Source organism: Drosophila rhopaloa, unplaced genomic scaffold (assembly GCF_018152115.1).
Source record: "Drosophila rhopaloa isolate 14029-0021.01 unplaced genomic scaffold, ASM1815211v1 contig_155, whole genome shotgun sequence".
Classification (NCBI taxonomy): Eukaryota; Metazoa; Arthropoda; class Insecta; order Diptera; family Drosophilidae; genus Drosophila; species Drosophila rhopaloa.
Genome location: NW_025335034.1, coordinates 5,475,736 through 5,500,767, shown reverse-complemented (window position 1 = coordinate 5,500,767; position 25,032 = coordinate 5,475,736). Strand labels below are relative to the sequence as shown.

The following is a 25,032-nucleotide window of genomic DNA, read 5'->3' as shown; positions in this document are numbered from 1 at the left end:
GAAACCAAGCCAGACCATTTAACATTAACATAAATTGACATTCTCTGGTTAAAACTATAGTTATATAAAGTAATTTTGGGTAACGAAGGTACACAGCTATTACCGACTATTAATGAACAAACTAATAGCTAATTAAAAAATAACAACGGGCTGTTTAAAGACTTGTAATAATATGTAATTTTAGTTACCGCCCAGCTAGAAAAGAAAACTCTCTCCTGATGCAAACTTTATTGCAGGCCAAGTCAAAGTTGGTCCACTCAGTGAGGCCCTTAATCAACCAATCAAGCCAAGACAAACAAACAGGCAAATGCACAAGCCAAAGGACAAGTACAAGTGCAATTTCCTAATCAACAAGAATGACGCATTCAAGAAAACTGTTTGCACAACCCGACTTGCCAGACATATCGCTTAGGGTCCCGGCATCACTCAATTTGTCTCTGTTTGCCAAAGGCCGAGGGAAAAGTGGAGCTGGTCCCACGACATTATCAAATGGGCTCATCACCCAACGCATTTGTTTATTTAATAATTCAGTGGAGTGGATCCGGGGTGATTCATAAGTGGCGTCGCAGGAAGGACATCACACGCAGCTTGGCCAGATTCATCTGCACGCTGTCCGTCACTCGGATGCTGGCCAAATCCTCCACATGCGAGTAGCCTGTGGCACGTGGCACAAAACTAAGCGGGGTCTCTCAATCACTTGCCAAGGACTCACCCGTCAGGACAAAGGCCTGGTTGCCCGTTTGCTGGCCCAGAGCACGCCACGGATCCAACTGGCCATGCGTGAATATTACCTGTGCATAACGCTCGCTCTGATTGAAGCCGTATCCGCCGAATTTTCTATTCGTCTGCTCAACGCCCTGGGCCAATTTCTGGGCAGTCTGCTCCGCTCCAAACGCATCGTGGCAGAGTTTTTCGAAATAGGACAAGGGCACCTGATTGGCAAAGGCGGCAGACGAAGAGGAGTTCGACTTCGTGGTGGTGTACCAGCCGAATTCATTGCAGGTTTGGTAGAACCATGCACGAGCTAAGAACCAAATTTTATGAAACAATAATTCATTGCGGTTTTGCTTAGTTACTTTCGGAACTTTGATCTGTATCCTCACGGAATATTTGTAGCATGGATGAGTAGCCAAAGTCCTGGCAATCACTGAAGCGACTGCCTTCTGAATACAGTAGTTCCAAGAAGTTTACGAACGCCACTTCATCATTGGAATTTAGTGACATTAAAGTCTCGCAAAGGCGAGGTATATAAGCACTGTGAAATAATACAAATTATTGAAAGTACCCTTATTAGAAGATTGTTGCCCTCACCTATAACTTTGCACCACCAAAGCAAAATAATTGCCCAGCCCATTGAAGAAAGCTGCCTTATCCAGGGGATCATTGGGATTGTAATCCTCGCAGCCATTGAATTTATGAAGTAGCTCCTTGATTGAATGATCATTAAATAACTTATCCAAGTAATTAAAGCCTTTTTCAATTTGTAATGAGCAATTATGACCATAGCTTAATTGAATAGAACTGCTGACCAATTCCATGTATTCTAAAAAAAAAATGTTAAGGAAAACTTCGTGGAAACTTCCGTCTCACCATAAAAATCCTCCTTGGCCAATAATGGAGCACTGGAAGCCCAACTGGCAGCTATTAAATCTGGATACAGTTGAGTCATCCAGGCCACCAAGCTGCCCGAATAAGAGCCTCCAACCAAAATGACTTTGGAGTCTCTCATTTCGGCGTTTTTCGCCTTTTGATGGCGTATGAAGTGAGCCAAGTCAGCTAAAGATTGATGAAGATTTAGTTGCTTGAGGTGATGCATTTGAAAACTCTGTTTTCTGTAGATTTAAAAATTAAAGATTACTACTTTCATATGTTTTTGGTTACCTCACCCAAAGGGCAAACTCCGTCCATAATAGCGATGTTCGGTGTAGAAAAGCATGCCAGAATTTTCGACAGCCATGTCGTGTGTTAAACCAGTGCTCATTAGTCCTCGGCTGATGGTCCACTCACCTCCCACAAATATGTAGATAGGTCCTTGAGGGCTGTGATACTTGGCGTTGCGAAAATACCGCTAGCAAATCAATTATCGTTTTTGTGTTTAAAGAGTACTTTACTAGATATTATGCCATTTTATTACCATTTTCCAAGATTGATTGTTTTTTACATCAAAATGGTCAACCTTTTGATCCAACCAAAGTTCCTCAACAGAAGCTTCTTCGTTTTTTGTATAAGACCCTGAGATGGGTTCCAGGTTAAGCAATTCCAAGTTTCGTTTATAAGGATTAAAAATTGCCAAAAAACTTGGCAACAAAAATATAATTTGCACAGCAAAATATAGCAACTTCATGTTATAAATTTTCAAATAAATAAATTTAAGTACTGCCGAAGTTTATATGGAAACGGTGTACCCCTATGGCATGAATAATGAATAATTTAATAAAAATTCAGAGATATGCATAGTTGAGTGCACTAGGACAAGGTTACTGCAAAATAAAATATTCCAAAAACTGATAAAAGTAAAACACCACAAAACGTATTCGTACTAAAAATACCTGTATGATTCACATTTCGTTCTTCTGTTAAATTTTATATTTATTCCCACGTCAGTCTCCGTAAAACTTAAGAAGCTTTTAAATTTTACTACTTTCACCTATTCTAAATCGCATGGCAACTTAGCCAAGTTCAGCCGGCTCTAAGCCGCTTCAAGCCGTCACCTCGTATACGCAATGTCGCTGCAGGCAGATAAACAAACACCCGCTAAAATAAAACCACACAAAAACAAAGTGCAGGCAACGCGAAAAAAATCATAAAAATATTTTTACAGCGTTGACATGGAAAAAAGGGAACATAAAAATATAAGCAGCTATGGGAACAAGCAACAGGAGAATGCACAAAATGTGTAATTGGCATATTACTCATACGCCCCATACCCAGGACAACGGCGCGGGACGGCCGAACAGCTCTGCGATGCAGGATTTCAGCCGTGTCAGCGTGCGTCCTGTGTATACAATGTGAAAGGATTGCGGAAGCGAAAGTCAAACTGGGAAAACTTATGAGCAGAACTCCCTTAGCATGCGACGGCAAGGGAGAAAAATGAAAAATTCCTGGGTAGATTTTTCTTGCCATTTTTTTTCCTTTTCCGTGCATGTTTAAAGAAAACGTATAGTAATAATCTGAAATAAATTGGTGGTTCTTATTTTTCAACACAAATTAAATAAAAACCTAAAAATTAAAAACAACAAATTGTCTAAAACATTCAAATTTCAAGTCATTAAAATTATTTTGCACTTAGAAATAAAACCTGACAAAATATTAATAGGTATATCTTTTACACTATTATATCTATCCATTTGTTTTATAAAACTATAATATATAATACGTTATAAATGAGGTTATATTTGGTTAATAATATTTTCATAACTTTTTCATCTTTTTAGTTTGTATAAAATTTCAGACGACTATACTATTATATTTATTAGTCCAATTTACAGAATTTCTCAGCAATCAATACTTCTAGTGGGTTACTTGATATACCAAACATTCCAGCATAATAAACCCCATTCGCTGGGGGACTCGTAACGACAATGGAGGCGCTATGAAAAGTTATTATTATTGAGGCTCTTTGTCGCCGTTGACTTCGTCGTTGTTGTTATTCTTCGTCTACTCTTTCCAGCAGAAATTGCAAATTGGTTAAATCGTGCAATTGATGTTGAGCCTGTTATTTGCTCTGTTGTTTTTGCTACCCTGAGGTTGGGCGTAATGACGGAGAAAAGGATTATCCACCATGAGACCAATTCACGACGCAGAAAAAATGTACAAAGAATGGTTCGCAAAAATCATCAGCATATAAATAACGTTTTACGTGCAGGAAAGAATTCCACATGTGCTCGGAAGCCACACCCACCATTCACCATACAATAAGGGGGCATGCATATCTCATATGAATATTTATAAAAAAGCCCTCTTTTGTGAGCCCATTTTTGGTTGTCAGAAAAAGAATTTAAAATTGCAGTTGAGTTAAAGAGAAAATTAATTAATTAAAGGCCACATTTCAGATGATAGCTTATTGAAGAATAAAGAAACAAGAACTATTTAACTTGCCAGTTTGGTTTGAGCGTGATTAAAAAGTTCACCTCGAGTTTCCAAAATATGTTTATTTATCTCGGCCGAATTAATTTCGTGCAACGATTTTTTATCATTTATTTTTAAGGAATGCTTTTGCCTCTAAATTTATTTTCTGGAATGCAAAAAATATTTTGTTTAACATATGTTTATATATTATATTTATTTTTAACTATTATTTATAAATCTTTTACCATGTAATTTAACAAGACGAAAAATATTCATTAAACGTATTTCCTTAGTCTGCTTTTATATATTACATAAAATAATGCGTTCGTTGCAATGAACTTTTAATAACAAATATAAGATTTGGCACCTTATTAGCATGATCTACAGATCATTAAACAGACAATTTAACTAAAAGCGCGCGTGCCCCTCTTTTTGTTCATCCTTACTTTTGCCCCTCGCCAAATATTTGTACGTTCTCAGCTGTGAAAAGCTTTCGGCTGCGAGCATGCGCTCGGAAAAAGGACTCAAGCCGAGTGATTCTCATGGACAACCCTCCTCGAGAGCTTTCCGGCGCTCTCTAACTCCAAAGTAACGTCCTTTATGAATGGCCTCCTGTTGCTCGAGACATAACAGGTGGTAAGGCTCCGAGAGATAGCTTTAATGGAGCTGTTGATGGCTCACCGAAAGTAGAGCCCGAAAGTAGAGGCAAGTTCACCCACGGCGCATATCGATGGGGCTGTGGCTTGAGTGCCAGCTTTCGGACACCTTGACACTGTGACACACTAAAAAAAAGTCGAGGCGAATTTAAATTACTGCAACAACAACACGAGGACCATGACTGGCTCAGGCCTTGAATTTTGTTTATCGCTCTGATGTGGATTAGCTTCGCTTCTCGGCACTGCTTTTAGGTATGGAAGAAGCAAGCGACTTTGTCGCTTCTAAGCTTATATTCCGCCTTGTAAAGTATAAAATTAATGGACAATGTGGATAGAATTAAACGAGAATGTGTAGACTTCCGAGGGGGTTACTATTCCAAGTACACGTTTTCTGTAAATAAAATAATTAAAGTATGAATTGCAAGAAGTTACAGTCATTTTAAAAATATGAAGACATCGGTAACAGGAAAAATAGTCAAGTAATGATATTTTTGTCAAGAATATTATTTATTATTTTGTCTTTTAAAATATATTACATTTTCTATTAACATAATTTTGTAATATCGGAACCATCTTAAATTTTTAGATAATTTTCAAAAAAAATGTTCTTCCTTACAACTTCACAGTTACTGATGTTGAAAATCGCTTAAAATTGTTAACGATTTAATATCTTTTAATCAAAGCAAAAATCATGTACAAAAATGAGTGTTTTTCAACTACTGCGTAATTTATTAGTTTACAATCCAACTCAGAGGGGAGAACATTTCACCTTTAAAAGTTATCTTCACAAGTTTAAATCGATAATTAAACTGGAAAGTTATTCTTCTCCCATGGGAACTGGTTATCCGACCAACTTTGTCCACTTTTCAAATTCAGAATCATAATTTAATAAGTGTTCGAGCTGGCTCTGGAGGAGGAGCAGCTCTGCTGATGCCCCTTGGTGGGTGCTTAATTAGCCGTGGGTTCGTATTTTTCCAGCTGGCTAAAGCACTCTAATTGAGTCTATTAAATGGTTGTTCAGGTGGGTGGCAAAGTCAGTCTGTTTTCTAAGTAAAATTAAAACGATACCTTTTCTGCTGAAGTTCCAGGAATTCTTGAGTTCAAATTCACTAGAATTGTGTTGTTAACTTTATTATTTATTTTATTTTTCGTGCAAGATAGGGGTATGTTTTATAAAAACGTGTGTATCCACTGTGCTTAAATTGGAATTATACAAAAAGTTTTTCTTAAACTATAGACTATATCCAATCAATTTCTTTATTTCAAAACGTTTTTTCCATTTTTATTAGGCGATGATAACATTGTTTGGCATCTGAAATGCGTTGTACAAATTAACGTTTTTTAATTTTATATTTTACAAAAAGATTTAAAAGCTTTTTTGAACTTGCAGTGTTTCTTGTGGCTTACACATTTTTAACGAACGTTTTAAACCTGCATAATAAAAATTTTCCAATGCTTAATAATTTAAAATAAAAAAAATGTTAGGGAAAAGAATCCTAAGAGGTTGAATCTGGGTTGAAATTGTTTTGAGGTGGTGAAGCATGAGCTTCTTGGTTCTGAAGATTGTCAGCAGATTTCGATTGATTTTTCTGTTTAGCAGTTTTTTTGTTTTCGTTCCTGTTCTTTTGATTCAAATTTGGGCGATTTTGATTGGGATTCTGGTTATTTATACGATATAGTTGATTTTGAGGTTTCTGCAAATTCTGATTGTGTTTATAATTTTTTGGCCAAGCTTCTTGACCGGCAAATGCCTGACTCGGGTAATGTGAAATTCCGAACTCGTGCATTGGCGGTGGTGCTCGAAATCTATTAAATATAGGGTGCCGTAATTGGTTATGATGTTGATTAGGCGGAAAACGAGGACCATTTCTAAGATTTCCATGACTTAGCATTGTTCCGCGCGGGTTATAGACAGGTGCTCGATTATTAAACTTATACGATTGCGGTGGATTCATCGCATGGATGTTAAGTGTCGGATTGTTGGAGTTCAGCTGATTCTTTATGTTGATTGGTGGTCCGCATGTTAAGTTTGCAAATGCATTCTCAACCTGCTGCATTTGAGGCGTTTGAAAAGGGTTCTTTGAGACTTCTTTACGCTGCCAGTGGTTATATAGGTGAGCTTTAAGATCCCGCAGTGAATCGGAGACAAATTCGCACTGGTTACAAATCAGCGGCTTGGATAAAAGCTTCTCTACCAGCGATTTCGGCAGTCGCGCGAAGCAATTCTCCTTCTCCAGCTGAGCGTACAGTTCTAGAATGAAAATGGTAAGGGAAAACACTTACGGTATTTATTTAATACCCTAATTTGAAAAAAACGTACTTTCGTAGGGCACAAACAGTTCGGTGTTATGGGAGTTCCAATGTTTTTTGGTCTTCAGGCTTGGTGATACAAAATCCGTTGAAATGACATGCAAGTGAAGCCTATGCAAGCTCGGCTCCGCATGGAATCCCACCTGGAAGTCCTCCCACCGAACTCCTTTTATCTCCACCGCGTTCTGGGCCAGGCGGTAAAGCTCCTGTAAAAGCGGTAAGTGGCTCCGGTCCAACTAAAGATCAAAATAAATTAATAGTATTCTATTATTGTAAGGTTTCCTCCCATTGCTTCTCACCTGAAAGATACTGGGAATATCGGCTAATGGCAGCACCAGGTAATGATGCATCGCCTTAGGAAACTTGTCCGATATAACAACGCCAAGTTTGGATGAAACTATTAAGTATTCCTGCTTTACCATGTCTCTTATTAATCCATTTTGCCAGGACATGTTACTCTTTTATTAATTTACTGTAAAAAAAAACTTTAATTGTTATGCGGTTAGTTCTGACAGCCAGTTTGGAACTTGGTCATGTCCGAGGCTTAAAATGCAAAAAATACACACTAAAACCAAAAACAAAAAGATTAACACAAATTTAGTTGGGCTATATATTTGGGACTGAAAAGTTGAAAAACCCTGAAAAAGATTAACACAAATCTAGTTGGGCTATATATTTGGGATAGAAAAGTTGAAAAACCCTACAACATATGGGACTTTGTAAGAGTGTTTTTCTTTATCGACCGCACTGAGAAGATTTTTGTGCTACTTTGTAGGGCGCTGAACTAGATTGAAATGAGCTAATTTTATAATATTTTTAATAAAAAAAACGTGGTTTTATGTGCCATATCTGTGATATCGCAGAGCAAATGAATTTAAGTTATCAAGATCACTAGAATTGTGTTTTGAAATATGTATTTATTTATTCATCAATAATTTTCAAATCTCGATCGGAATTGTTTAAAGCTTACATTTTATAGACAGTGATTAAATTCGAAATAATAATGTTCAGTTCCTTTAAAATGTTAGTTCTTTTCTTTTTTAGCTTGCATAGTTTTTAGGATAACAGAAATTTTTTAATTATAACTTATGGGTCACTGTAACAAATGTTTTTTAAGCTGATAACAGTTGCAATAGTTTTCTTATTAAAGTTAACAAATTATTGCCAATTTTTAATTTGGTCGGCTGATCTGCAGTTTTTTTTACGCATACGTATTTTTAACAAAACTATTGTAACCATTTATCATTGTTAAAATCTATTAAAAATAGTTTAAATACGATAAATGACTCTAAGAGCCAGCTGGTTTAAGATTGTTTGGAGGTTGAGTTCCAGAATTCGGATTGCCAGCAGATGTCTGTGGATTTGGTTGGTTTGCTGATTTTTTGTTCTTATTTTTGTTTTGTTGATTAGGATTTGGGCGATTCTGTTGATTAGGTTTCTGGCGATTTTGATGATTGGTGTTTTGATAATTCACTTGATTGGGAGGTTGGGATTGTTTAGGTTTTTGTGGAATGTTATTCAGTTGAGTTTGTTGATAGGAATTCTGCCGATTTTGTTGATTTGAAATTGGGCGATTCTGTTGATTCGGGTTCTGATTCGGTTGCTGAGGATTGGTGTTCTGCTGAAATTGTTGGTTCGGCTTCTGTTGGTTATTGTACAAGACACTTGTTGGAATCCATATCGGTCTAGGTCCATTTTGTTGATTACTTGGGCAGGCTAATTGTACGACAAATGCCTGATTTGGATATTGTAGTGGGTCCTGCTGATTCACTGGAGGCGGTGCTCGGAATCTATTAAATACAGGATGCCTGAGATTGTTCAGATGTTGATTAGGTGGAAAACGAGGACCATTCCAAGAACCCCCAGGTCCTTGATGTCGTATGGGTCCGCGCGGCATATAACCCGGTGGACGAGTGTTAAACTTATTCCCTGGCGGCGGATTCATCGATTGGATGTTGAGCGGAGGAGTGTTTCGGAAAGGATTGTTGAGATTCGGCTGATTCATCATATTAACTGGGGGTCCGTTTATATAGTTGCTATATCCATTATCGGCCTGCTGCTGAGCCTGCTGTTGTTGTGGCGTTTGGAAGGGATTTCTTGAGGTCTGATTTGGGAACTGGGTATTTTCAGCTAGTGGCTGAGTTTGCGGCAAAGACTCTGAAGGCGCAACTGGTTTTAGCTCCGTATCTAGCTTCGCCTCATTCATCATTTGAATTATTTTATCCGTTTTTTTCTTCTGCTCACGCTCGCATTCTCTACGCTGCCAGTGTTGATACAGGTGCGCCTTTAGCTCCAGCAGCAATTCGGTCACAAAATCGCACTGGTTGCAACGTAAGGGCTTTTGAAGCTGCAGCTCCTTGTACTTCTCATCGGAAATTGGTTCAATAGAGCCCTGCAGGCTGAGCATCATGTGCACCATTTGAAATGGCATAAAAAGTTCCGTATTGAAGCTATTCCAGTGGCGCGGACGTTTCATGGCCATGGAGTAAAAGTCGTCAGATATCACATGAAGATTGAGCCGGTTCCAGAAGGTGTGCACCTTAAAACCTATGCGAAAGTTACGCGACTCTAGGTGCTCCTGCTTCTCGATTATTTGATTGGCCAGCTCCATCATGTGATCCAACAAAGGCAAATGATCTCCGTTCAACTGTTGAGATCGAACCGTTAATGACGAAAACCAAAACATTCTGTTATAGACCAACCTTAGTTATGTCCCCCAATTCTTCCTTGGCCACCACACGAAAGTGATATTGCGACTTGGGAAAATCCGCTTTAATCACCACCGCCCGATCAGTTTCGATGAGGAAATTCCTCTTATCGTTAAGCTTGCGCTTCAACTCATCCCGAAAATACGCCTTCTCATCCACCTCCATTTTAATGGATTCGCCTCCTCAACAATCGTGGAAATCACCGAAAATTAATCAAAAAGTTCTGAGTCACCTGTCAAGAATCAGCCGGGAATGCTGGCAGCTTGGAACAGACTCTCAGCTGTCTATTCACGGTTCTCTAAGGGGAAGAACTGGTTCTCTAGTGGGTACTGGTGGTTCGTTTGCGAATAGTATCTGGGAGGTGCCCCACCAGATGATCCTTAAGTGTTGGCAAATTTTTTGCCACAAAATCGCACTGGTTACAATTCAGCGGCTTGGCCAGCAGTTCGTCTTTCAGTGATTTCGGCAGTCTCGAAATGTGGTTGTCCTTCTCTAGCTGTTCGTAAAGTTCTAAAAGAAATATGATTGACCCATTAGCGAAACAAATTTTTAAAATGCGGAAAAATAATACTAAAGAATATAACGATCAGATCAAATTTTGGGAAGTCTCATAAAAACAAAATCGATTAAAAAACTGATTTAAGGTACATTTCTAAATAATTATTTAAAAGCTTTTTGAAATAATATACATATTATAGAAAGCTAATTTTTATCCATTTTGAAGGTAAAAAATTTAAATAAGGGCGTTAATGTTAATCGAACACATATTTGTACGAATACAATCAATATTTGCATATTTATTGGCTAATAGTAATATTTTTAGTCCAACTAATCAGAATATCTACATAGTTAAAAATAAATCGATTAAATAAAGTAACAGTAACTTTAAGTTTGAGTTTACTTGTATTGTAATTTCGATTGCATTTAAAACAGGTTTAGTAATCATCTGCCTAAAAAACTAAGATCTAAATAATATTTCTAAAAAAAAATTTTTTTTATTGTTTTGGCAGCCTATGATAGCGCTTCAGCAATATAAAATGTGTTCAAGAAAGCGGAAAATCTTACTTTTGTAGGGCACAAATAAGTCAGTGTTGAAGGAGTTCCAATGTTTTTTGGTCTTTAGACTCGGTGATACGAAATCCTTTGATATTACATGCAAATGGAGCCTTTGCATACTCGGTTCCGCATGAAATCCCACCTGGAAATCCTCCCAGCGCACTCCTTTCACCTCTACAACGTTTCTGGCCAGAAGATGAAGCTCCTCCAAGAGCGAAAGATGGTTCCCATTCAACTGAAATTTCCGAATATGTATGTATATGTATTGTATAGGGGTTCTTAAGGAGATTAGTATTGTTTCTTACATGAAAGATGCTCGGAATATCGGCTAATGGAAGCACCAGGTAGTGATGCAGCGACTTGGGAAACTTGTCTGCTATAACAACGGCTAGTTCTGATGAAATAATCAAGTTTTCAGGTTTTAAAATTTCCTTGACTAATCCATTTTGCCAAGACATAACAAAAGTTGCGTTTTTTTGATTAAAGTTGCAGCAAATGGTTCTTTGAAAATTAAGTCTATTTTTCCCACAGTGCTTTTAAAATGTTGAGGCCTACTACAAAATTTCGCTTATTCGACGGCAGTAGATATAGTAAAACGCAAAATAAAAACAAATACGTAAACAGCTGGCGAACTAGTTATGGCTAGTGCTGGAAAACACGATAACCCGGCTAGTGATGAAAGTTTCTTAGCGGTGTTTTTGATTTGGAAGGCACTGATATATGTTGTTGGTGTTTTTAAAGGACTTTCAATTATTGTAACTATATAAAAGCTTTCAAACTGTCTGTTTCATTTACTTAATTTTTAGAATTCATTATTTCAATAAATACATCTTTTGTATTGTTCGCGATTTGTATTAATCAATGCTTTGATTTTTAATGTAAAATTTTGACGACTTTATCCTTAATAAATCTATAAAAAAGAATATAAAACGAATTTACGCAAAAACAAAACAAAATAAGCAAGGGTACAATGTTTTTATTTTCTATATTTGGTTAACGTCACCCACTGTAAAATCAACGATAGTTGTTGGTATTAGACCCCTTTCGCTGCTGTTTTTTGCCGATCCTGCTGCGGTCACACTGTTGTTTACCTCGACGCATGCCGAATAAATATAAAAGTGAAATTACGTGATAATTGTGCTAGAAAGGTGACTAAAATCGGTCCCACGATGGAAGCCATGCACGTTGTGGCGCCTCAGACACGCCCCCGTCTAATGGCGGAGCCGCTGCACATCCAGCGGTTGGAGGCGGCCCTCAACATGCGACCCTTCATGGACATGGCCAAAAGAGCCCTGCGGAAACCGCTGAGTAGCAACGAGGAAAGTGACGAGGAGCAGGTGGTCAGGAGGGATCAGGAAGCACTGGACTCGGATGACTCCTCCACCGTAGGCGTCGTCAGGATGAGGCAATCCAACAAGCGGAAGCATCGTCTACTCGGCAGCAAGGAGGGTGAGTTGGAATCCGAAGTATGGAAATACGAAATTCCGACTAAAGTTCCCTATTTCCAGAGCGACAAAGTGTTAAGGCGCAACTATACAACTTCAACGATCTAACCAGCGATCGGGAGTGGCTCTACGATCTCCTCTTAAGCGATACGGAAAGCGACGACCCCACCATCACTGAGGATGAGTATGTGAATCAGCTGCTAAAGGAGCATATCCGGGAGCAGCGCCAGCGGAAGAACTACTACAAAAAGGCCACAGTGAGTAGTGTAGAACCATGGATCAGTGGGTTTTCAATTCCATTTGAACCGATTTCAGAGTCAAATAGGCAGGATTGATTTTTTAATTTCTTGATTGGGAGTATTAGGCAAAACATGCTAAATCTTATTTCAAACAAACCTTAGCCAAGAAGAGTTAGTAAATATAAAAGTACATTGAATCCAAACTCTTTGTATAAATAATTAAAAAGTTCGACTTATAAATAGTTCAATTAACATTTTGGTCAAAAGTGTGCAACGCAGTGAAGGAGACATCTCCGACCCTATAAAGTATATATATTCTTGATCAGGATCACCTCCTGAGTTGATATAGCCATGTCCGTCTGTCCGTCTGTCTGTTTCTACGCAAACTAGTCTCTCAGTTTTAAAGATATCGAATTGAAACTTTGCACACACCCTTATTTCCTTTGCACGCAGTATATATGTCGGAACGGCCGGGATCGGCCGACTATATCCTATAGCTGCCATATAACTGATTGATCGGAAATGCCATAACTTTGGTGTTTGTAAAGTTAGGAAGCTGGGATTTCCTATGGGTTTTATATTTGGCCAATCAATTCGACCTACCAAATTTCATAGGGATCGGCCGACTATATCCTATAGCTGCCATATAACTGATTGATCGGAAATGCCATAACTTTGGTGTTTGCAAAGCTAGGAAGCTGGGATTTCCTTTGGGTTTCATATTTGACCAATCAATCCGACCTACCAAATTTCATAAGGATCGGCCGACTATATCCTTTAGCTGCCATATAACTGATTGATCGGAAATGTCATAACTTTGGTGTTTGTTAAGTTAGGAAGTTGGGATTTCCTATGGGTTTTATTTCTGGCCAATCAATCCGACCTATTAAATTTCATAAGGATCGGCCGAATATATCCTATAGCTGCCATATAACTAAACGATTGGAAATGCCATAAATTTTGTGTTTTTAAAGTTAGGAAATTGGGATTTTTTATGAGTATTAAGAATGCATCATATGAATAATTTTGGAGAATATAATTTACAGAGTATTCTGCAAGGGTATATCAACTTCGGCTCCGCCCGAAGTTAGCTTTCCTTTCTTGTTTTTTGTTTATTTCAATAGCCTATATAAAATAGTGAGTAGTAATTAAATAATAATTATTTAGTGTATTAAATGAGATTTTTAGCTGCCTTAGTTATGCAAATATTAAAAAGAACACCAAATCTTATAAGTTTATATAAAATACTTTTTTTTATTTAACTGAAAATTTTAAAGAAACTATTATTGTTTAACGAAAGTATTGAAAAGATTTTGTTATTCCTCTCCAGAATGCCCAATATGCATACTATAGCAGCGGCTTGCTTTCCAACCACGACATTTTCGCTGAGCGCCAACAGGCCACCGCAGGCGTGCGTAAGCGGCGTCGTCGCACTAAACAAGAAATCCTTATGGCCCGTTTGGCCGAAGCTCAATCTGGACCAAAACCACCCAAACAGCGAAGAAGGGGTCGCAAGAAGAGAGATATCATGGGATCACCGGAATCTGGGGAAGTACATCCGTCGGAGCTTGGCAAATACTCGTTTGGCGACACACTTCCCACAAACGATGACGACGACGAGGATGGTGGCGAGGTAGACTACAAAAGAGAACTGGCCAGCTTGGCTCTGGATTATCCGGAGGAAGAAGAGATAGAGGAGGAGGTGGATGTGGTGGGTGGCGTCGAGGGTCAAGTGACTAAAGTTCGACGAAAACGAAAGAACCCAGCTGCCCTGGCCGCTCGCCGACGTCGCATCTGGCAGATTATGTCCAAGAAGGAATCCGGCAGACTGCAACGCATCAAGAGTAATAATCACAAGGAGATGCTGGCCAATTGCAAGCGGGTGGCTGGAATGTGCGCTAAAGTGGTGCGCCAGCGTGCTATCAACTCCCAAAGGATCATGAAGGAAACGGTGTGGCGGGCCAAGCGACTCACCAGGGAGATGCTCGCCTATTGGAAACGGTACGAGCGCGTGGAGCGGGATCAGCGGCGTAAGCAAGAACGCGAGGCGGAGGAGCAGCGGAAACAGGACGTGGAGCTGATCGAAGTGAAGCGTCAGCAGCGAAAGCTCAACTTCCTGATAACCCAAACGGAGCTATATGCCCACTTTATGTCAAAGAAACTGGGACAGGGCAGTGAAGAGGATCAGTTGCGCATTCTCAGCCAGCTGGATGAGGAAACCAATGCCAGGTTGGCGGTTCAAGATGACTATGATCCAGGTGAGATGAAGCTGTTGGCGCAGGAGAATGCTGAAGCTGCCATGCAAAGGGATTTGGACAAAACCAGGGCATTTGATGTGTTTGTAAAGAAGGAGGAGAAAGAGGAGGAGGAACAGGAAGAGAAGGAGGATGTAAAACCCGAACCACGCCCTGAAATGAAGGACCTACCCCAACCCAAGATGTTCAAGGGAACCCTAAAAGGCTACCAAATCAAGGGCATGACTTGGCTAGCAAACATTTACGATCAAGGAATCAGCGGCATTTTGGCAGACGAAATGGGTTTGGGCAAGACTGTCCAATCTATAGCTTTTCTATGCCATGTCGCCGAGCACTATGGAGTGTGGGGACCCTTCTTGATAATCTCACCCGCATCCACGCTTCACAATTGGCAGCAGGAAATGTCCAGATTTGTGCCCGATTTTAAAGTAGTACCATATTGGGGTTCCCCTGGAGAGCGAAAGATCCTACGCCAATTTTGGGACCAGAAACACCTTCACACTCGCGATGCCAGCTTTCATGTGGTGATCACGTCCTACCAGCTGGTGGTCAGCGACTACAAGTATTTTAACCGCATTAAGTGGCAGTACATGGTGTTGGACGAGGCGCAGGCTATCAAGAGCGCGGCTTCGCAACGCTGGAAATTGCTACTGGGTTTTAGCTGTCGGAATCGATTGCTTCTCAGTGGCACACCCATCCAGAACAGCATGGCAGAGCTATGGGCCTTGCTGCATTTTATTATGCCGACATTGTTTGATTCCCATGACGAGTTTAACGAGTGGTTTTCCAAGGATATTGAATCCCATGCTGAAAATAAGACGGGCATTGATGAAAAACAAATCTCCAGACTACACATGATCCTTAAACCGTTTATGTTGCGCCGGATAAAGAAGGATGTTGAGAACGAGTTGTCGGATAAGATCGAAATCATGGTTTACTGTCCTCTTACCATTCGCCAGAAGTTGCTTTACAGGGCGCTTAAGCAAAAAATTCGAATTGAAGATCTCTTGCACCTGGCCAGTGGATCCACTACTACTTCGTCGTCCTCTTCGGCTTCAAATCTAATGAACCTGGTCATGCAGTTCCGCAAGGTGTGCAATCATCCTGAGCTCTTTGAACGGAGGGACGCTAAGAGTCCGTTCTTCATGCGTTGTGCGGAGTATACGATTCCCAGATTGGTTCACGAAGATGGACTTATCAACAGACTGCTGCCCAGTCGAAAGCATTTGCTCTATAACCGGTGGGTTGGTTTGTTTTAAACTATTTTACTTGTTCTAATATTTTTAATTTAATTCTTTCAGGTTTAATATTTTCAAATCGGAGTATATGCAAAAATCACTATTTGAGGATGTGAGCGTAAATAGTTGCTTTGGATTTACCCGCTTGTGCGATTTATCAGTGGGAGATATGGTGGATGTGACACTCAATGGACTGATTGCTTTGTAAGTATTTGGAATACCAAATATGTGTTCGGTATTTTTGTTACACGACGTTCGTTTTGACTGCCGTGAGGTTTTTGACACATTTATTAATGAAAAACCCTTCTCGTCCACAGTCTTTTGCATTATCGTAGAGTATTGGAGAAATACCCACTGCTAGGCTACCGCTGCTTCTGGTGGAAAAAACATCTTGCTAGTAGCTATCAACTATTGGAGCCTATGCTAGAAAACAAATTGGTGCTGGACTACATGCCTTCGGACAGTGTACTTAAGAACTTCATTTTTACGGCTATGGTATAATAAATTAACATTTTTAATTTCGTTCACCGATATATAAAATTTTACTCTTTACAGACTACGAATGAGAGCAGCGTTTACGCATTTGGCGACTACTTTACATACAACATGCAGGAGACCATCGAACATCGTGTTATTCGCTCCAAGATACTCAAGGAAAAGACCTCCCTGATCGAGGAGATGGCAGATGAGTCTAAGCAGGGGCTGGAGATGGAGTCTGTGGAAGTGCAAACCAAATCAAATGCCAAGAACGATGTAAAGGTGACCACACTTATGCTGCTACCCGAGTTTCCGCATCGACCTCGAAAACCCAGAAGCTACCAATGCGAACCGCTCTCTATGCCACGCCTTCTTTATGATTTAGGCCAGAAAGTTCAGGCTGTGGATAGAAATTTATAGTGAGTTTCTGATTAGGTTTTTATTTCGATTTAATTTTGATTTTCCACTCCCAAACTACATTTTAGCTGTGACAGTCGCACTGCCGCCTGGACGCAGATTCGTCACGAGCAGTGCGAGAACAGCCAGGGCAGGGAGCTCGTTTCGAGCGGATTGACCCTTTGCAAACCTCGAAGAGGATGGTCCTCGATCGTGGTGCCTGACAAGGAGACGCTAATCACCGACGCAGGCAAACTATTTGTTCTAGACACCCTGCTTACTCGACTTAAGGCGAATGGCCATCGAGTGCTCATCTACTCGCAGATGACAAAAATGATTGACCTTCTGGAGGTGAGTTTACTTGACAATATATCAGTATGTATCCATAAATAAATTTCGTATTTTCTTCAGGAGTACATGTGGCACCGCAAGCATCGTTATATGAGATTGGATGGATCAAGCAAGATCTCCGCTCGTCGCGACATGGTTGCCGACTTCCAAACCCGAGCCGATATTTTTGTATTTCTGCTGTCTACAAGAGCTGGAGGTTTGGGTATTAATTTAACAGCCGCTGATACGGTAAGTTCATATATTAAATTTTCGCTATTAAATAATTGTTTGTTTACCAAATAACATTCTTTTGCCGAAGCTATAAGAAACTACGCGATTCGGGCGATTAGGAGTTAGTTCCCCAAGTTCTTTATGAATTGTTGGCTTGCGGTGTGAAAGAGAGATTTGGTTTCTTTTGCAATTCGGCTGAAAGATGATTTAGAAACATAGTTTTGATTCGAAAATCTTTCAATCGTTTTCTCTCCGAAAATTTATTCACACATTTAAATGAAAAGGATCACCCTGGTCCATTCCATTTAAAATAATTTTTCTGTGGTCCAAATTTTAAGTTTTTTTTAAAATGTCTCACAATCGAGGTCAAGACCCCATGGACAGGTCGATAGTCAAGAAACTTCCCCTGCTAAAGTCTAGCATTAATCCCTACCGACCAAAGCCAATGTTAACGCGCAGCAATTCCCCACAACTCGAGAACGACAAGCGCAATGGACTGGACGTGCAGCTGCCAGAGGAGACAGATCCAATAATTGCAAAGCGAGTGCGATGGGCTCCAATCTATGGAAACAGGAGCTCGAGTAAGACCTCCACTTACATCACTTCTATGAGCAACAAACAAATCCGATTCGATCAGGATACTCCAGATGAGGATAGAATGGCCAACGAACTCCGATTAGCCGTACATCGCGGTGGTGGTTCCATTGATCCCGAGAAGAATTACGAGCTGCGCGCTCGACTGTCGCCCCTGCAGCTGCCCTACAGTCGTGTCCAGCGGATTCTTAAGGAGTGCGAGTTGAATGAGAGGAATAATAACACCTTCAGTCTGCCCATGGACTTCGGTCGCCAACTGGTTGCCATGGTTTGCAAGGTCAGGACGGATAATCTCAGCGATCTGAAGATGCGTCTGGCACCCTTGCTGAGGCAAAGCAAGGCGCGCTTCTTCAATCGACATTTATTTTACGAAACTGGTTTGATTGAGGCTACTCTGCCCAGCAAATCACCATTAAGTTTTGAGGATCTTAATCAAACATTAAGAACAGATTCAGTGTGGTGCAAGGTCACCGAAAGCGCCATCATCGATCTAGAAAAGTGCGCCGTTTTGTTTAAGTGTCGGCCGCAGGAGCTGCGAGAGGTTACTGAAAAATTACGGCAGTGCAGCTATAAAATTATGCACACCGAAGTGGGACAGTGCCCAAAAAAACCTCTGGTGGATTTAACTGAGCGGCAAATGAAGCGTTACAAGGAATTTCGCAAAAAAATTCTACAGGACGAAGACGTTGTAAAAATCTATGACAATGTGCGTGCCCTGTAGTTCATATAATCATATTTATTGAAAATGCCATGGGGTCGCTAAAAATTAATAAAAGTAAAAGCCAAATTTTTGGTGAACTTTTAAAAGATGTTTTGGTTCGTTATGATGTCGTGAATAAAAATTTTATGGATCTGAAGCATTATTTGTCATTTGATTAAATATTGTTCTTTTTTTTTTGTGTAGTAGAGAAGTTTAATTATATCAGTAGATTGTTTCAATACTATAAAGAATCTAATTACAATGATAGCTTTCAAAAGCCTAGCCGATATAAGAGGGTGAAATTATAATTGACTTTGTCTGGAGTAGGTACTTCATTTTAAGATTAGGTAAAACTGAAAAACAAAACTTAAAATATTTTAGTTCTTATATACTAAATAGGGTGTTCAGTGACATGCAGGATTTATAAGTAGCTTATATATTATAACTTTTTGAATAGTAATATTAATTTAATAATTTTAAAGAAGGAGCTTAGATAATCTCTAAGTTCTCATACGGAACAAAAAATATTTGCCTTGGGCTTGATGATTTATAGACAACTTTTGGATAATAATTTACACGCCATTATAAAAGAGAATTCCTTTGTGATTGCCTCGAACTTGGAGGCGGAAAAACCCTGTGTGGCTCTTGTATCCATTTGCTAAACTACTTGTTCATGCATTGCGGCAGTCAAGGTTGAATTTCGAGCCAGGGGTGGTGAAGTGTTGCGATGCGGATGGGGATGACTTGGGAGTGAGTGGCGGCAGACCATGATTTACTCGTGTGATCTTTATCGCCGCGTAACAATGAGACCTACCAATCCGAGCCCACGACCACGTAGAAGAATTCTCAGCCGAAAAGGATACAATATCGAACAGAATCTTTGCATGTTTCTCCCCTCGCACTTCTTGTTCGATCTCAGCGGTTCTGTTCGATCTTTTCTTTGGCTGTGGGCTCTGACTTCTGGTGCTTCGTGTGAACATTTTCGCCCGGTTCCTAAATCATTTTGTCACCGGTTTTGATTTGTTATTTGCGCACCCTGACCAAAAGTAATTTGGTTTCAGCTCCTACTGTTCTCTCATTTTATTGCCAGGTTCTCAGGCTCAGTTTTTTTGCCGGATCGGTTTTCCCTCCCCACTTCCTCAAGTTTATGTCTTGAGTTGACTAATTCGGTGTTGGTATTTTAGCTTGCTGATTGTTCGCCATCAGCGAATCTTTGAAGCCTGCTTCAAAGACCTTTTTATAACATATCGTGGGATGGGGATGACTCAGAGTGAGTCAGATTTATTCTTCCTGCAAATTGTAACTTTTTGAATAAATTAAATACTTTATTAAAACCACTTTTACTGAAAAAAAGGATAACTTCAAAAGCGTATCTCCTTTTTTTCGTTAGCTTTTATAAATAAAAGAAAGAATTTTACAACTTCCTTCCAATCGGCAAAAAATAAATATTTCAAACATCAACCAATTTCCACAAGATCTTAAATTATGGCAGGAATTTTTATTTCTTTTTCGATATAATTTCTCAAACACCATCAAAAAGTTGCTCCCCTCAATCTTCTCATTTCTTTGAGAACCTTCAAGAAGAACAAAAGTATTTCCCGTTCATGTCTTTGCCGCATACCAATATAATTTGACCGAAAACTCAACACTTTGGCATTTCTTTTGCCTTTCAGTCTCCCTTCTCTCCCTATCTTCAACAAAGCCCCAAATGCTTAAAAAAATTTTGAACGGGAAAATAAAACTATACCAGTTACACTTTAAATGATACAAGACACACGATTTAATTGTATTTAATGCTATTTATAAGCAAATTGTGTTGTTGAAAACAAGTTCGCTTGGGAGTTGTTTAATGGATCCGTTTGGTCATTATAATGCGTGACTCGATTCGGTTTCGGAGCTCAAGATTTATGACATTTTCTAAAGCAATGCAAAGTCTTTAAGTAGCCGGCAGTCCATCGATCTTTATATGCCTAGCACGTTTCTGGATTTAGTGCAATTCATTGGGTGTAGGAAACCGCTCTTCCTCCGCATACCACCTTTCCTGACTTTTCGGTACTGTCTATGTCCGTGATGGACTGCCGCAGTGGTCACACCTTTTCAAACATTTTGATGGATTTGTGGGCTTCATAAATTTGCAGTTTTTATTGCATCATATTTGCAAATCTTCTAAGCTTGAAAAAAAAAGGGGTATTCACAAACAGAAAGCTTTAGGTCTGAATGTTCCTTGTTTGTCCCTTCATAATTTCTTAAATTTTGGGATCTAAACAATCTATAAAAAACTCGTGACAATCAATATGTTAGTGATTAACCCACTCGATCTATTTGTTAATTGTGCAAAGGACAAGTGGCTGCTTCAGTTGAGTGCTCAGTTATAAGGTTACTTATACGTTTAATTTAACTCAACAAGTCGTTTATATTTTTTTTGCAGAATTTATTATAAATTTAAAAAAATTGTTTTAATGTGTGTAATCTTGTTGTTGTCTTTAATATAAACATTTACTAATTATTGTTGTTTGTACCCCTGTGTAATAAATGAAATTAAGAGCTCCATAAATTTATATGTTAAATATTCGGTTTATTAGAACCAAAAAATAGTGATTAAATAATTATACATAAAATACAAAATTTAAGATAAATTCATAGATTGAGATATTAGTCCTCCAGCCATTTGGCCACGAGTTTGATCAGCTTCTGCTTGGAGGCCACCAGTTCGGCACTATCGGTGGCACTGATCGATCCAGTATCGGGGCAGTGGGAGGCCAATGGAATAATGGTGGCGCCCTGAGCGATTCCAGCACCCACCTTGCTCCAACCATCCAAGGCACCCTGCACGAAGTAAATATTGGTGGCGTTGACGTCTAGGCCACCGAACTCCTTGTTGGTTGCCCGGATTTTAGTGTGGATACCAGCCGAGTCGTACTCCGAGCCAAATACTCCCTCGCAGGTGTCCTCATAAAGAGCAGCCGGGAAAGTGGATCCAAATGGTTGGCTTCTGCTGCCCGAAGATTGGAACCATCCGAACTCGTTGCAGGTCTGGAAAATCCAGGGCAAGTCGCCTAAAGAGGGTGGAAAAAGTCGTTTAAAAAATGGTTTCAAATGAGAATGATTTAGATGTTAAAACTTAACACTTACTGTCTTCGTAGTTCTCCTTGGACCATTCGTAGTAGTCTACAGCTCCATTGAAGGTAGTGCTCAGACAAGCGCCAGAGTGCTCATTAATTTTCCAGTTGATGAACTTCGACAAAGCAACAGAATCATCGTCACTGAACTCTCGCAAAATAGAGCAATATTTTGGAATGTCATAGTTCTCCGGCCTAGGGGAAAAAATTAAATTATCACTAAATTCTGTATGGTTGTTCAATGCCACCTACTTTTGGTACTGAGCAATGCCGGCGAAAATGTTAGCAATGGTGCTGAAGATCTGCCAGCGGTCCTTCTCGCTGTTAGGATTAAAGTTTGAGCACAGATTCAGTTCCTTCGCGGCCTGTGAGCCATTTCCAATGTCGAAAAGATTCTCATAGTAAGCAGTGGCGTTGTCAATCAAATCGTAACAATAATCTCCACCTAGGGTTGCATACGACTCGCCAACAACCTTCATGTAGTCCTTAAAGTCCACCTTGGCAAGGATCGGGGCAGATGAGGCCCAGCTACCCCTGATGATTTCGGGATAAAGCTTCCTGATCCAGGTGGCCATGGTGGCCGAGTAGGAGCAGCCAGAGACCACCACCTTTGAGTCCTTGTACTTGTCCTCTTCCTTCAGAGTTTTAATAACGTTGATAACATCAGCCAAAGCTTGCTCTACGCTTTGGTACTTTTCCAGGTTCTCAGTGGACAGAGGACTAAAATGTAAGACGGTGTTCCACTTCATAACTTATTTTCAAATAAACCTGGTTACAACTCACGTTATTGGGATACTCTTGCCAAAGAAACGATGCTCAGTGTAAAGGAGGGAACCATTGTGTTTCTTGGCAATGTCTTTCCAGAGTCCTGAGGTGATGCCACTGGGATCGATCGCCCACTCGCCGCCCAAGTATATAAAGATGGGAGAGCCATCTTTAAAATACTTATTGTTTATATAGATGAGCTGAGGTTTGAAAACGAGATAGTTATAGTTGGTTAACACTCGATTTTCAGCACGTCCTTACATCCTGCCAGGTGGCATTGTTGCTATCATCGAAGTTGTCCAGCTTTTGGGTGATCCAACGCTCCTCCACTTTGGCCCTGGTCTTCTGTGGTTCAACTGGAGGTCCTCGATGCAATTCCCTTAAGGATTTGACGAAGGCGTTGGGCTCCGGCTTTTGTTCACCCAGACTAGCTGCTGCAGTCAGGGGTGCCAATAGGGCTAGTACTACTAGGGTATACTTCATATTGCTGGTTAGTTCACAAGTTAGCGAATGATTTTCCATCGTCTGCGGCAAACTATTTATTGGAAAATATTCTCTACCGGCCTTAGATAGGGTCTTTGGGCACTTAATTGCAAAGCAAACAAATATCGGAAAATATATAGCACTGATAAAGTCGAGGGTTCTTTGTCTGTATTACCCCTTGCATCACATAATTTGAGCTAGGTTCATTAGAATGCCTTTAGTCATAGGGAAGACAAAGAACTTGTACAAGTCTTGATAAGATCTGAAGTGATAAGTTTAAATAAGGTTTTTGTAATGTTTATATTATTTATAAATAGGTTTATATTAAAAAGGTTATAAAACGTCTTGGTCCCATTTTTCAATGTCATGTTAAGGTTATTGTTTGTAATTATTCACTATTATTCACTTCTACTTTACAGAGTTTATGCAAATGAGAAATCGAATGTGTCCGAAACAACAACTAAAATTAATGTCGAAACTTAACAGGACATTAAGAAATCGACCCTAGGACTACTTATATCAATTTATTATCACTGAGATTTCTTTAAAACAACAATTAATCTGGGACTTCTTATACTTATAACAATTTATTATCACTGAGATATCCTTAAAACAACAATTAATCTTAAAGAACTGCAATAATTGCTTAACTTTTGCTAAAGCATTAAAGATAGACATTTAAAAAAATAATCTAGTTTAAATTCCATTTTATTTTTTATTTTATAGGTTGTTAAGATATTTTTAGATTCTTTATTATGGGCATCACAATACCAAGTTGTTGGATTGCCCACACGTTCCTCCACACTTGTTAAATTAATCCCATGTGAACAAACTTGACATTTTTATTGACCATTGTCTTGTTACCAAATGTTTACTTTTTCACGTTCCTTGGTCAATAAGCCGGGTTCTTATCATGATGTAAGAAAAATAGTATACATTCTCTATCATTTGTCCTATCAAGTAAAATAGAGCAAAAAACTCAACTAAATTAGGTTCTCTCTTATTAGTCTTGTCAAGTACAGTAAACATTCAATAACAATATTTTCTCTTTAGAGAAAATATGATCTGCAGAACCGCATTAATAAAACAAGAATGAAAAGCTAACTTCGGGCGGAGCCGAAGTTGATATACCCTTGCAGAATACTCTGTAAATTATATTCTCCAAAATTATTTTTATGATGAAATTCCTAATACTCATAAAAAATCCCAACTTCCTAACTTTAAAAACACCAAAGTTATAGCATTTCCAATCGTTCAGTTATATGGCAGCTATAAGATATAGTCGGCCGATCCTTATGAACTTTAGTAGGTCGGATTGATTGGCCAAAAATTAAACCCATAGAAAATCCCAACTTCCTAACTTAACAAACACCAAAGTTATGGCATTTCAGATCAATAAGTTATATGGCGGCTATAGGATATAGTCGGCCGATCCTTATAAAATTTGGTAGGTCGGATTGATTGGCCAAATATAAAACCCATACAAAATTCCAACTTCCTAACTTTACAAACACCAAAGTTATGGCATTTCCGATCAATCAGTTATATGGCAGCTATAGGATATAGTCGGCCGATCCCGGCCGTTCCGACATATATACTGCGTGCAAAGGAAAGAAGGCTGTGTGCAAAGAGACTAGTTTGCGTAGAAACAGACAGACAGACGGACATGGCTATATCAACTCAGGAGGTGATCCTGATCAAGAATATATATACTTTATAGGGTCGGAGATGTCTCCTTCACTGCGTTGCACACTTTTGACCAAAATAATAATACCCTCTGCAAGGGTATAATGACGGTTTTAAATATATAGTGTGAAAAATATAAAAGATATATTTGTATATATTTTGATACATAGTGATTGCTTGCAAAATCATTGTGTCAAACATATTTGATCTTTACTTAAATGTGTTTTAATGGTTTTTCGTGCAGAAAATATTGCTTGCGGCGTTTCCTTTCCTTTG

At 39.3% G+C, this 25,032-nt stretch overlaps 6 protein-coding genes across 8 annotated transcripts in view; 2 read left to right on the top strand and 4 right to left on the bottom strand.

Annotated features, from left to right (window-relative positions):
* Positions 1 to 551: 551 nt before the first annotated feature.
* On the bottom strand, positions 552 to 2,344 carry LOC108038379 (putative serine protease K12H4.7). The gene is made up of 7 exons (XM_017115155.2): positions 2,135 to 2,344; positions 1,887 to 2,068; positions 1,591 to 1,832; positions 1,312 to 1,543; positions 1,077 to 1,255; positions 713 to 1,024; positions 552 to 655 (listed from the first exon to the last, which is right to left on the bottom strand). Exons 1-7 carry the CDS (start codon positions 2,342 to 2,344, stop codon positions 552 to 554), a joined length of 1,461 nt encoding a protein of 486 aa, XP_016970644.2.
* Positions 2,345 to 5,829: 3,485 nt separating this feature from the next.
* LOC108038380 (aprataxin-like protein) lies at positions 5,830 to 7,816 on the bottom strand. Its single transcript, XM_017115156.2, has 3 exons — positions 7,334 to 7,816; positions 7,045 to 7,270; positions 5,830 to 6,975 (listed from the first exon to the last, which is right to left on the bottom strand). The coding sequence occupies exons 1-3, from the start codon at positions 7,484 to 7,486 to the stop codon at positions 6,221 to 6,223; spliced, it is 1,134 nt and encodes a 377-aa protein (XP_016970645.1). The 5' UTR covers positions 7,487 to 7,816; the 3' UTR covers positions 5,830 to 6,220.
* A 115-nt stretch (positions 7,817 to 7,931) lies between these two features.
* On the bottom strand, positions 7,932 to 11,435 carry LOC108038382 (aprataxin-like protein). The gene is given in 6 exon segments (XM_017115157.2): positions 7,932 to 9,681; positions 9,737 to 9,965; positions 10,013 to 10,089; positions 10,092 to 10,252; positions 10,808 to 11,033; positions 11,104 to 11,435. Coding segments are annotated over 6 exon segments (2,205 nt in total). The 5' UTR covers positions 11,257 to 11,435; the 3' UTR covers positions 7,932 to 8,322.
* A 430-nt stretch (positions 11,436 to 11,865) lies between these two features.
* LOC108038376 (chromatin-remodeling ATPase INO80) overlaps positions 11,866 to 25,032 on the top strand; it is a 39,494-nt gene continuing 26,327 nt past the window's right edge. For both annotated transcript variants that reach the window (XM_044457429.1, XM_044457430.1), the window contains exons 1-8: positions 11,866 to 12,247; positions 12,307 to 12,500; positions 13,813 to 15,977; positions 16,039 to 16,179; positions 16,293 to 16,470; positions 16,531 to 16,871; positions 16,938 to 17,199; positions 17,260 to 17,427. In XM_044457429.1, coding sequence (XP_044313364.1) covers positions 11,968 to 12,247; positions 12,307 to 12,500; positions 13,813 to 15,977; positions 16,039 to 16,179; positions 16,293 to 16,470; positions 16,531 to 16,871; positions 16,938 to 17,199; positions 17,260 to 17,427 — 3,729 coding nt within the window. In that variant the 5' untranslated portion in view covers positions 11,866 to 11,967. The remainder of the gene's footprint in view (positions 12,248 to 12,306; positions 12,501 to 13,812; positions 15,978 to 16,038; positions 16,180 to 16,292; positions 16,471 to 16,530; positions 16,872 to 16,937; positions 17,200 to 17,259; positions 17,428 to 25,032) is intronic.
* Positions 17,636 to 18,860, top strand: LOC108038378. 2 transcript variants are annotated; one of them, XM_017115154.2, is made up of 2 exons: positions 17,865 to 17,990; positions 18,047 to 18,860. In XM_017115154.2, exons 1-2 carry the CDS (start codon positions 17,973 to 17,975, stop codon positions 18,722 to 18,724), a joined length of 696 nt encoding a protein of 231 aa, XP_016970643.1. In that variant the 5' UTR covers positions 17,865 to 17,972; the 3' UTR covers positions 18,725 to 18,860. The 2 variants fall into 2 exon arrangements, with proteins under 2 accessions (XP_016970642.1, XP_016970643.1); XM_017115153.2 differs by having other exon boundaries at positions 17,636 to 18,860.
* LOC108038377 (putative serine protease K12H4.7) lies at positions 21,258 to 23,097 on the bottom strand. The gene is made up of 5 exons (XM_017115152.2): positions 22,849 to 23,097; positions 22,606 to 22,787; positions 22,075 to 22,542; positions 21,836 to 22,017; positions 21,258 to 21,759 (listed from the first exon to the last, which is right to left on the bottom strand). The coding sequence occupies exons 1-5, from the start codon at positions 23,068 to 23,070 to the stop codon at positions 21,356 to 21,358; spliced, it is 1,458 nt and encodes a 485-aa protein (XP_016970641.1). The 5' UTR covers positions 23,071 to 23,097; the 3' UTR covers positions 21,258 to 21,355.

Excerpts from the sequence above, each read along its gene's own strand:
- LOC108038377 (XM_017115152.2), bottom strand. The coding sequence starts at position 23,070 with ATGAAGTATACCCTAGTAGTACTAGCCCTATTGGCACCCCTGACTGCA. Across the intron at positions 22,018-22,074 it reads GGCATTGCTCAGTACCAAAA|GCCGGAGAACTATGACATTC; the intron begins GTAGGTGGCATT and ends TTTTTCCCCTAG. Across the intron at positions 21,760-21,835 it reads CAAGGAGAACTACGAAGACA|GCGACTTGCCCTGGATTTTC; the intron begins GTAAGTGTTAAG and ends CACCCTCTTTAG.
- LOC108038378 (XM_017115153.2), top strand. The coding sequence starts at position 17,759 with ATGTCTCACAATCGAGGTCAAGACCCCATGGACAGGTCGATAGTCAAG.
- LOC108038380 (XM_017115156.2), bottom strand. The coding sequence starts at position 7,486 with ATGTCCTGGCAAAATGGATTAATAAGAGACATGGTAAAGCAGGAATAC. Across the intron at positions 7,271-7,333 it reads ATATTCCCAGTATCTTTCAG|TTGGACCGGAGCCACTTACC; the intron begins GTGAGAAGCAAT and ends TTTGATCTTTAG. Across the intron at positions 6,976-7,044 it reads ACTGTTTGTGCCCTACGAAA|AACTGTACGCTCAGCTGGAG; the intron begins GTACGTTTTTTT and ends TTTTCATTCTAG.
- LOC108038379 (XM_017115155.2), bottom strand. The coding sequence starts at position 2,344 with ATGAAGTTGCTATATTTTGCTGTGCAAATTATATTTTTGTTGCCAAGT. Across the intron at positions 2,069-2,134 it reads ACAATCAATCTTGGAAAATG|CGGTATTTTCGCAACGCCAA; the intron begins GTAATAAAATGG and ends TTGATTTGCTAG. Across the intron at positions 1,025-1,076 it reads TACAGATCAAAGTTCCGAAA|CTCGTGCATGGTTCTACCAA; the intron begins GTAACTAAGCAA and ends TTTGGTTCTTAG.